Source organism: Zosterops lateralis (genome assembly GCF_965231275.1).
Source record: "Zosterops lateralis genome assembly, chromosome: 4".
Taxonomy (NCBI): Eukaryota; Metazoa; Chordata; class Aves; order Passeriformes; family Zosteropidae; genus Zosterops; species Zosterops lateralis.
The window spans coordinates 27,861,430-27,874,973 of NC_139765.1; the positions used below are offsets into that span (position 1 = coordinate 27,861,430).

Sequence of the window (13,544 nt, forward strand, 5' to 3'; positions counted from 1 at the left end):
TTCTGCTGGAGTTTGGAAGCCATATTTAGAATTAGAAAATGGTGTAAAAGAAAAACTGAGGTGAAATTACTGTCGTTTCAAGTCTGGCATATTTTCCAGAGCAGAGGGACCATGGATTCCTGTCCACTCCTTTTTCCTTCTATTGATTCAAAACTGAGCTTCTACAACCCTCATTCCTTTTATGTTCTCTGATGTGTAGGGCATATATGAGGATGTTGTAATGCTATTTAACTCCACTTGGATAATGCTGTTTTCAGCTCTTAAATCTCCTCTGTAGCATAAAGGATGTAACTGCAGTGTCCTTAGGTTTACAAAAAAAAACAGGAGAAGAAAAGGAGCTTCTTGTGTCTCTTTGCACAGTGCATAGAGTCTTATGTAAGATGGAAACCTGAAAGAAGTTTGGCAAATAGCATTAGGTGACTCTAGATGAGTGCCACTGAAACCTAGTATTGCAATGGATGTATTTGATGGAGTTAAATATGCCACAGTCCAATGTTTTTTCTCAAGTGGTAGATTGCTTTCTCTCCAGTTCAAAATCTGCACTGCCTTTCCCTTCTGTAAAAACCAGGTAATAGCCTGCAACTCTCCCAGAAGCGTTGTTATCATCCTTGTCCACAGTGTGCTGTTCCAAATTCCTTCAAGACCCAAAACAGATTAGCACTAAGGTGAGAGCCTATCCAGACTTGTACTGCTTCCATACGAGCTTATAGTTGACGGCGCTGGGTAGCACTTAGCAATAAATGCATAGTTTTAATTGACAAAACTAGCTAGCAGTTCTGTGCTTGAAAACTCAGCTCTCATGGCTGTTCATCCTTTTCCTTTATGCCACCAAGCTAAGAATTTGTATTCCCAGTCATAGCAGGCAAAGTTTCAGGTGACTGAAACTTGAAGGCGCCCTGACCTCATTCCACGACAGCTATTTCAGTGGTGCCTTGAAGCTTGGCATGACACCATTTCTTTGCAAGCGAGACCAGAAAGAAATTGCTGCTTAGGAAAAAGCAGACTCGCAGAATTTTCTCGTGGCTCACAGCTCACCCTAACTTTTGGGTGATTTCTGCCAGAAGGGAGATTGACTAGCATGATTTAGGCAAGCAAAAGGAAGGCTGCTTAGCAAAAACCAAGTCTCTCCAAGGTATTTCCTTGGCAGAACCAGAACTGACTTTCAGCTTCCCCACTTTTTGAGAAGTACTGGAGGTTTCTCTTGCCAAACTGAAAGACAATTTTTAGAACAACTGTACAGTGTCAGTCAGTGCCTGAGGAGTGTACCCAGAACAGGAAGCTGGTTCCTAGCCTTCTACCTCCTAAAGAATAAGACTGTGGTCTACTGAAATGTAACAGTAGGACACAGTACACTCATGCACTGAAAAATGTTTAATTTTGAAAGGATATCACAGAAGATATCCTAGCGCACTAGGAAAAAAACTCAATTTCACTACCAATTTCTATCCAGACGATTTAGTTTAAGTATTCTATATGTTATTCAAAACAAACTTGATATGTGTATGTTTCTAAAATTCACTTGATTTAAAATTAAAACATTATAATAATATCCATGAATTTTGACTCAAGTGCAAATCCCTGTGTCAACCCCAAGTCACCTAGAAAAAGTTTCAGCATAGCAGAGCTCTTTTCACATATGCTGCATAAATTCAGGTGATTACATTGTGGCTCATGATTTGGCATAAATACTTCTCATGTGATTTTAACACCTTCCAAGCTTGAATTCTTTCTGCTTTCTGAACTACAGTGTTTTCAACACTACATCAATGACAGCACATTACAGCTCCATCTGTGGATATCTAAATCCCTGGTTTTGGTATAATTCTAATTCTCATCAAAATCTTCATTGAGGGTAAAAGTTATCAATTTGAGAACAAAGAAAATAAAATGCTTCAAGTACCATAAAAAGGGAGAAATTTTTGAGCAGAGATTATACATGTCATTATAAATTGGCATATATTGAAACACAAGTACTGGTTTTGTCATTTTTATGAATAATGCATTAAAAAGAAATAATCAACTATGTTGCAACAATTTAAGAGGATTATTTCTTTTCTTCAGTCAAGTTTCCTTATCTCAGTTTTTCCATAATTTGAAATTTAGTATGCTTTTTATTAAGATTTTTCCTAAGTCATGATTTCTTCAATTAAATATGTTAATCCTTCATTTCGATAACTTGGCACCTACATGCAAAGGGGGAAAGTTGCACTTAGCAAATGAGAGAAGATATGGCAAAGTATCTGAAGTAATTTAGTTGCATGTATTAAAAAAAAATAAAAAAGGAGGTGGAGGAAATGAGGTGGGAAGGAAAAGAGAGGGGTGAGGGAAAACCAGATATGCTCAGAGATTGTTTTAACTTGGACAGATGCCACCATGGCAGCAGCAAGTGGTGGCTGTGTGAGGAACTGGGACACTACAGGTATCACCTGTTCCATGATGCAGCAGTGATGTCATGCTGCAGCAGGATATGTCACTGTGGGCTTTTGTGAAAATGCCAGAGCTACAGCCAGCAGGGCTATAATTCAAGAAAGTGCATAAACTAACCCCTAAGTAAATTCCTATTTAATTAATTGTTTTTCTCTTTAAACAAACCATTTGAAACTCGTGTGTTGCTGAAGCAAGGCCTAATCATAAGCCACTCTGCTGTATCTTCTCTGGCTTCATGGTTCCTTTGGCCTGAACAGAGTAATTACATATCAGCAGTTTATGTAATGAGTATTCATAATTTTCTCCAAAGCTTTAAGACAGCTTTTTTTTTATTCCATTGGACAGACATGCCCCACCTCTCTCCCAGTAGTGTGCTATAGCTTACATTGGCTGTTGCAAGTAGTGTGGCTCGGTGCATGAAGAGTTTCATTTTCCTACATCTCTCTTACAGGATGATCTCTCTATCAGTAAGTGGAGATAAGCTGCCAGATCCCTCTGTAGTTACCACTTTAGTAATCAGAATCCTTTAAATATCTCACAGTTTCAATTATAAGTGATGTTTGGTTTAGTTTTTTCTTCCTGAAGAAGTATAGCTAAAATTTGTCAAATAGCATGTGCAAAAACCTGGCTATTGAGCTTGCTGCGTTTCACTAGATCCTGTCTGTCAGTAGACTGAAACAGTGTCCCATTTTGATCATTAGATGAGAGCCCAGGAACTTCATAAGATGCTGGTATAGTGCTTTGAAAATCTATATCTATCTATAATCTATCTATAAATACAATATTGAAGCACTATACCAGCAACTTATAAAGTTGTGTCCTGTGTGCCAGGAAAGATGTCTCTTTCTCAAAGGAACTTAAATAAACTCCAAAGCACAAGTAGCCTCATAGAGAAGACTCCAGAACATAATGGTTTCCTACCAGATGATTGGCAACTGGAGATGGTCAAAATTCCAAATACCTCTGTAAGACCTCACATGGGGTGTATTAAATCTCTTCTTATTAGGACATTTCTGAAATACTTTGGTACAGTAGATCAATGCAAGTGTGAATCTAAACCCACACCTTTTACAGCTCTTTTAAATTTAATTCTTAAATTGATTTAAAATATATTTTTTTAAACAGAATATTATTGCCGAACATGAAATCCGTAACATTTCCTGTGCTGCACAAGACCCCGAAGACCTTTCTACGTTTGCGTACATCACTAAAGACTTGAAGACTAATCACCACTACTGCCACGTATTCACTGCGTTTGATGTGGTCAGTTAATGGAAGATACTTCATTTAATAGTTCTTTTGATTAGTAATAGTTACTTAGTTCTGTTAAAACATTTTCAGGATATATTAATGGTAATTAATGGAAGGCATCAGTAATCTACCACAGGAAAAGATCACTATAGGATAGCAAAAGGACATTTCTGGAGAAGAGCAAAGATTTTCTTTGATATCTCATTTCCCACTGGAAATAACTCACCTCTGTCACCTCAGCTGTTGACTGTAAACTTTGAGTCACTTTTCATACAAGTCTGGACATGTAATTCTCATAGCCTAAGGTATAAGCCTAAGCCTTCCAAGAGTTTGTAACAAGTATGTTGGCCAGCCATCCTGAAATCTCAGCATGCACCAAAAGATTGCCTTTATTTTGAAAATAGCAAATTAATTACTTAATTCTTATTTCCTTGTTCAAGAACTACTGAAAACAATAATTCTTGCCTACATATCTCAAACTGTTACTTCAGCAAAAGTCCTTGGAGCTCCTATTATGTTGGTGGAAAATTAGTAATTACACTTCTCAGGTGGGGATGCACAAACTATTATGGTTTCAAGAAAACATGAACACATATCAATTAATCAGTCATGCAGTTTTCAGCTAAATTTGGTGAATTAGCTGAATTAGTTTAGCTAAGTAGTGACTAAAGTTTTTATGACTAAGATTTATAGTGCAAAACTTTCAAGAAAAATTACTTTTTGAGTTGTGGACAAGAGAAATTTAAGGTCCTATTACAACTTCAAAGCTATCCAAGACAAAATATTTTAATAGAGTATAATGTGTATGAGTTCTTGAAACATGCTTACATGAATATAAATAAGTTAAATCAAAAGAACAGGGTACCTGAACTGCAGCTTTTTATTTGGAACTATGGAAATAGTTAACATGCACAGCAATAGTGTGTGGGAGAATTTAAATAACAAGATGTACAGGTAGGTTAGAGGAATTATAGCATTTTGGTTGAGTGCTTTTGTTATTTAAATTCTCTGCTAATGTTTTAGTATCCACAGGGAATAGAAAAACTTTGAAATTGTGTTAAAAATAGACAATGATCAACAAGATGTTACATTATATAGGTTTTAGTGATGTGTGAACAACTGAAATTAGACTGATTGAGTGAAGTTATTATTTCTCCTGGTCCATTTAAATTCTACTTAATGTTTCTGAAGTACTGCAGTTTCATTTATAGCTTTAGCAATCAAGCAGAAACATAGACTCAGGTATTGCAGATGAAATTTATCTCCTTTCTTGGCAAGCAAAGAAAAGTGATGCAGGAATAATTATATTTTGCCCACTTCCTGTACCTTAGGAGGAGCATTTAATATCCCAAGCACTTTAAATGGCTATTTTAAGCAATACGGAAACTTTAACTGTCTTAACTTAGTTTTCTCCTGCAGCCTAATCCTCAGTGGGGTGTTACCTACTCAAATATCCTTTTTTTGTGTTGTTTTATTTCTCAGGAACTAGCATTTTTTTTGATGCAAGTACAAGCTCTATAAAAATTACCTGGATGTTCAGAATGCAAGCATACTGGGAATTAAATCTTCTATTTAAAGCCTAATGTTTCTGTTAAACCGATCATCCCATTTGCTGATAGAAACAATTCTACCCATTTGCCATTGGATAGAAGTACAATCATTTTAAGAAAATTAAGGTTTAAAATGGTAGAAATCCACAATAAAGTGTAAGGCATTTTAAACCATATATATTTTGTTACTACAATATATACAATGCTATGAAAAGAAAATCACTTTCTTGGGTCCTTCAGTTTCTCAGGAAATGTGGGCAAGAATAATTTATTTATAGATAGGGAAATATTTTAGTGTAGTGAAATGCAACCACAAGCATTACTGAGACTATTTAGGAATAACTGTACATTTAACTTTAACTCAGTTAAAATTCTACATTCAAAATTGCAAAACCATCAGACTTTGTTACAGAATATTGAAGGGGAAAAGGTTTGGAGGAAGAATAGGATTTATTGGTTAATATTCAAAATCCACTTCATGTTCATTCTTTTACTAAGCAGCCTTAAATCTATGAGTGAAGGAGTCCCTCCAGAGAAACAAACCATCAACACAGCTCCTATATCAATTTCTGGTTTGTGTATTGGAGATACCCAAAGTAATTTCCATCAGATAATCCTTCATTGCCCAGTGCTCCTATGAATAGAAGACAACAAAAAGTGAGTTAAAATGTAGGAAACAATTAGCCATTGTAATAGGTTGGCTGAGTTAAAGCTGAAGAATCCTGAGTCAGACTTGGGCTGGGGCTCTGAATTGTAGCATTGCCTGGCAAACACGGTAGTTGACCTCATTTTCACCTCCCAGAAACTGTTGCTTAAAGGCATTGGCTTACTCACTTTCTGTCTCTATGTGACCAGGCAAGGAGCAGGATTGCAGCAGCCTGGGAAGCACCACAGGCCTTTCTCTCTCCTTTCTAAGGTGCTTGATGGAGTGCTGTGAGAGTCAGTGTCTCCTACAGCAGCTCTACAACTTCCATGCTAAGCATCTGTCGGGGAGAGAGAGACTTGTATCCTTCCTTTTGTGTCACATGTTTTTGAACTTATTTGAACTTTTTAGTTCCAATAATCTCCTCATTCCATCAGAATGGATTTTGGTTTGGTTTTCCACCCCTGTCCTGAAGGGAATCCTGTTTCTACCTGTCCAATATAACCCCTGCAGAGTCTGTACCAGCTCTGGTCCTTATAATCCTCTCCCCGTACTACAGGTGGGAAATTCCTCAAACCAAGCTTATTTACTAATGGTTTTTTTTTTCAGATAACTTTTAAAAACTTTACAAGGTACAGTTTTAAAGCACTCTTTGCCTCCATTTGCAGACTTCCCTTTGCCAAGGCTCTACCACAGTGTACAATTTATGTACAAGCTATGGTTCAGTTTGCATTTTAAATACAACAGAACAGTGAATGTTTTATTTGCTATATTTCAAATATTTATTAACCAGAGAAGCAGTTACATATTTCTTATGGTTTTCAGGTCCCAGGCAGGCATGGTTTTTCTTCATTTTACAGGCAACAATGGAAAACAGGTTATAGTAGCTTTATACAAGATGCAGGTTTTAAACTAGATTTATGGCTCAGTATGGCAAACTTTCAGTCTCCACTCCTATCTCCCAAATTTTCAGACCTGTCTCAGTGATATTTTTGTATGCCATGTTGGATGGTGTATTTTCTGTCCTACTAGTATTGCAGCCTGTGTTTTCTCCAGCAAGCCATTCCTACACCTTGTCCTGCTGATGTATTCCTTAATAATATTAATAATATCCACTGCAGACAAACTCCATCATGATATAGTACACTCTCCTACTGTCATGACAGCTGATAAAGACATCTCTCTCTAGAATAATGTTCTTATCCCACTTAAAAGTACACTCCATTTCAAATTATATTATTCTCTACATTTTTAACAACTCTACTCTGTTGCTCTTAATTCCTTGGCCAGCATTCTGCTAAAATGCAGAGCAATTTATAACAGACTCTTTAGTTTTTGTTTTATTATTCCACTGGCAAACTGCATCCTCAGTGTTTTTCAGGTCTGGACAGTTTCCCTTGAAGTTAAAGGGGAGATAATTTGGAGACTAGAGTATCAAATCAGACAGACATTTTTATTTGGGAAGCTATAAAATTTTGGCTGGCTTGATGTTGTGATTGTAGTCATAACAGCAGAGAGCATGTCCCAGTGCAGGAGTATAATTGTTTTCTGATTGACTGAACACAGGGCAGAACTGGCCCCTTTATAAGAAGCTCTTACATGAGCTCTCATTCTTTGCTCTTAATGAGCAAAATATGCTGAATTTAGCCAGTATTATATCAGTATACATGAGTGATAAAAAAGGAACAGAAATTCTTCAGGGAAAATGAAGTGTAGGGCATGTAATAAAATGCTTGTCCATTTAACTTTGTTTTAATGACTGAAGGGGCTGCAAATAGTGTACTTCGAAGTGCATTGCATTGCTTTCTCACATACTGCAAATTTAGCAGTTAAAATTGACTAGTAGAAACATAATTCATTTGAAAAAGTACCAGAAACATGAGAATTTTAAGGGATCACCTAGGTTGAACGCAATGCAGAATTGCTTCCAACTATAGGCTATGGAGATTGAGGAAGGACAAAATAACATCTGAATCATATCAAAAATTTATGAATTATTCTAAGGAGACTGTAGGACATCATATGGAGGCTAGCCAACAGGCTTGCCTTTGCTCTGCAGGGGTTCTAAACATTATTGCAGTTAGTAGCCCAGAAATAGGCTCTACTAGGAGCCTAAAAATAAGCTCCAGTAGGAGCCTGAAAATAAATATACAAAAACAAACCCACAAACCCGAAGAAAAATTACCATAGGAATCCACTTGCCATTTAGAGCAAGGTCAAATTTGAAACTCACAGCTGCTTTTTCATTGATGTACTACTGTACTGAAAAGATATTTGCATCAACCCCCTCTGATACCTCATTCATGTTTTATAAATGGTTCAACAGTTTTTTTTTCCCCATATCTGAAGAGGATTTAAAGTAATCCACACTGAACTGGTTTTAGGTATAATAGCCTGACTTGTTTAGTTATGCCCACTACCCTCCCTTCCCCTTGCTTACAGGAGTGTTGTTACACAACTATTTGAGCTCAATTTTGCTTCTAGAAAACAAACCCATGAGAAGAAGGTTTCCCCAGGACTTGCAGCACACACATGAAGCGGCGCCCTGACCTGCACACACAGCTACCTGCACTACATCTGTCAGTCGGAGTGCAGACTTCCAGCACTGGCTCTTTGTCCTTTTGAAAGCATCCCACCCATGCTGCAGCCTCTTCCTGTGCTGCTTGGTGGGCACAGAGCATCCCAAGGCATGTGCCTGGGGAAGCAGCACGTCATGCTCTGGAGGAGGACAGATCAGCACAGGAGGTCTGAAATAGAGCGAGGCCCAATGTCACATTGTGACAGTGCAAGAGGGGCTGGATCCTGAGAACAGCAGATATGGGATCAGTTGGGAAGGTGGGAAGGTTAATGTACTTGTTCTAAAAAGAGATGACAACTCACCCACTCATGTTTTCATGTTTTAGTAAGACATTTTCAAGGGGTTTAGAAGTAATTACTTTCAGTACAATAAATCACATTTAGATCATTTTTAATCAATGAGAAATCAAATGACAGATGTAAACATCACAAAGACTGAGGAGCCTATTACCAGCATGATTTTAAATATTTACACTGCAAATCACTACCCCACTTCATGTATCTAACAATAATTCAACCTCACCTCAATTTTAACTGTTTCTGTTTTGTTCCAGAATTTAGCTTATGAAATCATTCTTACACTAGGACAAGCATTTGAGGTGGCTTACCAGCTTGCACTACAAGCACGAAAAGGGGGTCATTCTTCAACCCTCCCTGAAAGCTTTGAAAACAAACCCTCTAAACCTATTCCCAAACCACGTGTTAGTATTCGGAAGTCAGTGGTAAGTAGAGGGTAGTAATGCATGCAAAAAAATCCAAAATTCAGCTATACAGTTAAGAGTTTATATACTAGAAGCTGTACAAATAAAAATACCTCTTGAGTCAGAAATGTTCCATTGTGCCACCACCTCTGCTCATCAGCTGGCAGGGTTGTGTCACCACAGCACTGGCAGCCATTTCAAACTGCTTATTTCAGATTTCTCCAGTTTAAGATGTTGCTTGGTTAGTCTTGTGTATATGTGTCATGTAGCAATTACAGAGTTTTAATTAATTCAGTTTAATCAATGCATACCTCTCAAATTCTGCAGTTTCATGGACTTTCCTAATCTAATCTATGACCTAACTTATTTGGTATACAATCACAGCATATGTGTCCTAATCAAATTACAAATCCAAATCAATTTGCAATTATCCTGTCAGACCAAGCAACTTCTTTTCCTTTCTTACTCTTTTCTTTTTTTGTTGTTTTTCTTTTTGATCTGGGATCCAATATACCTTTTCAGTATTAATCACAGACTCCTAAGAAACAAAGCTCATTGAAGCATATGTATTGATTGCCTTTAAAGTGTCCTCCTGAAGTGCAGAAATGACAGAGAAATATTCTTTTACAGTAGACCTTTTAAAAATTTATGAAAATTATTATAAATTAAGTGAGAACACAGGCACAGGGTGATTTGGGAGGGAAAGGAGAAAAATGACCGCACGCTGTATCATATTCACTGACTATAATGGGAGAACTGTACTCTATGACACTTAATTATTGGGTATGGGGAAGGGAGGGGGGAATGTATGACTGTACACTTTGTCATCCATTGCCACAGAATCTTCCTCCATAAAACTTTAAGTAGAAACATTTCCTGATGCCATCGTCTGTCTCATTAGCGAACAGACTTCTCAGGATGAAGTGTGGCTTTAATGAACTATGATGCCCTATAGCTTGGGGGTAAACACAGCTCTGATCTCAACAGGAAGAAGAAGGCAGCCATGAGTACATGGGAGTGTAGACACCACCATACTTGCTGCTGTACGACTTTGTCAATTCGGGATTTGCCCTGTTAGTTTAAAGAAAAACCCTCTGCTCAAGCTGCCGTGCACGGAGATGGTAACCCGTCTGTATGTTTGCATTTGTCTTAAAGCAGATAGATCCATCCGAACAAAAGACTCTTGCGAATCTACCCTGGATTGTTGAACCTGGACAAGAGGCTAAAAGAGGCATTAATACCAAGTATGAAACTACAATTTTCTGATACAAAACTGTCCCCCTGTTCCTTGTTGTGCCTTGCACGCCAAGCAGTCACAGCACAGCCTTTCCTTTATGGCAACGTTTCAATCCAGCAGAGAGGAAGACTGCATTGTATGAGTGGCCTTGTAACTAACAAAAAAGGCTGACAGTCATTTCTGGTGATGTTCTTCTTCCTGCAGCACTGACTGAAGAATGACACTATATGAAGACTTTTAAAATTACAGTCCACAAGAGGAGTGAGAAATCTTATTTTTCATGCAGTTCTCCCTTGTGACTCTGCCACAGTGCTTTCTTTGATTTCTTATTTTAGAATTCTACTTTTTAAAGAAAAGAAAACCACAAAATGTCTCTAAACTAATACTAATGCTGCCTATGAGTAGAGTATTTGATTGGGTTTTTTATTTAAATCTTGGCAGTTTTTAATTGAAATAGAACCAGAATTAATAAATAGATTATTTGTGAAACCACTGAATTCATTAATAACTACTGTGTTGAATAAAGAGCTCATTAAAGTGACGAGAAATTAGGCACCCTGATTTCTGTGTGCGCTGATTTTATATGTAATCATTGATGTCCTTTGATCCTCTACAGAAATAAGAACTTCTTGCATTCTAGCAAAGGATCAGAGTTTTATGAATGGTTAGAAAAAGGTATTAATAATGCACAGAAAAAAATTTATTAGATATTTTTATGGAAGAGAAGTACTATAGGAAAAGATATGCATATTTATGGAAGGAAGCCAGATTAATTATGAGAAATATTGTTTATTTTAAAGTTAAATAAATGACTGCTATAGCAGCATTATGAAAATTATAAGAGTTGTAGCATCAGTGCACTGGATGTTCTGTGTGATCAGTCTGGAATGAAAGTGGAATGGTCATTCTACTGCGCCTACATATAGTTTATGCAGTTCAACATTGCTATAGCCATGAATTCTAACAGTATTTTTAAAAAAACAATCTCAGTGGTTCTAAAAAAAGTCAAAACCATGGATTTTGCTATCAAGATTTCTGTCACAGAAAGCTTGTTTGAAAGAGTGTTGATAAAATTCTACTGCAAAACATTTTCTAAATAAAAACAGCAAGAAAAAGAAAAAAATTCCAAAGTAATAAAAATGTTTTCATGAAACAAAATAATTAAGCATTTGCTTAATATTTGGTTGAATAAGAATTACTTTTTCTTTAAAGTGTTTTAATTTTTTTAATGTCTGTGGAGTATTTGTATAATACCATGATGTATATTTATGTAGAACTGAAATGATAACAGTAAAAATATCATTATAGGAGAAAAATTACATTTTAACGTATATTGTTCTATCCAGTCAAATTGTGAATCATTTTGAAGTTCATTATAGAGATATTGATAAATTGTGTGGTTGTCTTAATGTTTTTTTTATTATTATTTGATATCCAGCTGAGGTTTTTCAGTTAGAATCATCAGTTGGTATATTCCAAAAAATGGATAATTGAACTTGGTTTAAAACTGATAATTGTATATGGTTTAGTTAAACCTAATCATAGCGCTGAGTGATTACATCCTTTTAATACAGTATTCAATTTACTTGAACAAAATAGTTCCTTGTACATATTTTTGCTTATTCACTGTTGATATGTACTTAGTCAACTGACGGTAAAAAAAAATAACATTAAAAATATGGTACCAAAAGGAAAATTGTATAGGAGAACAGTAAATAGTAGCCTCACTGCAACAAATACTTATGTAAATATGCTTGGGCTTCCAGTTATAAATTTTGTAATTTTGTCATTTATTTATATCCTATAAAAGCACACAAAATAAAAGGAAGTTGTACAGTCCCAGCTTTGTGTACTGTTTTATCATTGCTAAGGGAAATCAGGGACCTGATGCAAAGGATACTAAAATCAGTGAAATCCCCCTCCCATTTCACTGATTTCACTGGGCTTTGGAATCTTCTATGGAGGAATCCTAGGAATTGTTGTGGTGAGAGTTTTGGTTTGCAATACAGATTTTGTTTACAGATGGTAAAAAATCACAGTTTAAAGTTCTTAATTACTGATTCTTCCATGCTCTACTCAACTGCTGACTTCCCATATTTAATCACACCCTGTGATTTGTGCAGGAGTTAGGTTAAAACACATTCACTTCAGGCACATAAAGTACAAATGGGCCAGGTTTTCAGGGTATAAAACTAGGGCACCTCTTATGCAGCTGAGTGATCCCTAAAATTAAAGGATGAGACAAGAGCTGCAGCAAAACTCTATGCAGATGTAAAGGAAAGGTATGAAACAACAGGAACAGGTGTCAACTGGCACCTTGCAGGAAGATTTTGATCTAAGTTCATCAAACAGATGTCAAGCAGGTAAGGTGGCACAGTAAGCAGCTGAACTCATTTGGGAGAGATAATTAGGGCAAGAGAGACTGATGATAACTAGCAGGACTGATGAAAGATGAGACAGATGAAAGACTGGTAGGGTAGAGAATAGAGTGTGAAGGTTTTGGGACACAGGCAGTGAACAACTGAAGCCCTCACAACAGACAAATTTAAACACGAAGGAAAGATAAGAATTAACACACATAGGAACTTATGTATTTGCAGAAACCCGGAGTATTAGAAGAAAACATATCTGTCTACTCACCAATACTAGTGTAAGCCAGGTGGAGAGAAGTCCATGGAGTCTCCTCTAGCTTGGGACACTGGTTCAGCAGTCCTTTCTTCAGATCCAAAGGGACTTCTACAAACTTGCACTAGTCCAAAGGAGTTAGCACTTGATCTTTTGTCTTTTTTGGTTGAGCTGACTTTTCATTTAAGTTCCTGGCATGACAGAACTGCATAGGCAGTAAAGGGGATAATGGTCAGTCTTAAGACTGAAGGTAGGGAAAAAGTCAGAGACCTCTATAAGATCAGAAAGTCAGGAAAATTGCTGTTCTTGACCTCAAGGGTAAAGGGGAAGCAGAGGCAGGTCAAGGAGGGCATATGAAGAAGCTGGAGCATTTGGATGTAAAACCAAGAGTTAATTCCAACAATTGACTTAGAGTGGGAAGGTGGAGAATTGGCAAAAGAAGAGGGGTGATAGAGAAGTAGATTGCATTTGACATGAGAAAGTAAGCAAATTGAAGTCCAAATGAGATGTGGGTGACAAAGGATTTTGAGAAT

The 13,544-nt window shown here is 36.8% G+C and overlaps 1 protein-coding gene across 4 annotated transcripts in view; it reads left to right on the forward strand.

Annotated features, from left to right (window-relative positions):
* The window catches only part of ANKS1B (ankyrin repeat and sterile alpha motif domain containing 1B), a gene marked incomplete at its 5' end in the record, with an annotated part of 414,325 nt that extends 402,116 nt beyond the window's left edge, over positions 1 to 12,209 (forward strand). For all 4 annotated transcript variants that reach the window (XM_083860540.1, XM_083860539.1, XM_083860541.1 and 1 more), the window contains 3 exons: positions 3,553 to 3,690; positions 9,003 to 9,170; positions 10,305 to 12,209. In XM_083860540.1, coding sequence (XP_083716666.1) covers positions 3,553 to 3,690; positions 9,003 to 9,170; positions 10,305 to 10,415 — 417 coding nt within the window. In that variant the 3' untranslated portion in view covers positions 10,416 to 12,209. The remainder of the gene's footprint in view (positions 1 to 3,552; positions 3,691 to 9,002; positions 9,171 to 10,304) is intronic.
* Between the last annotated feature and the right edge of the window lie 1,335 nt (positions 12,210 to 13,544).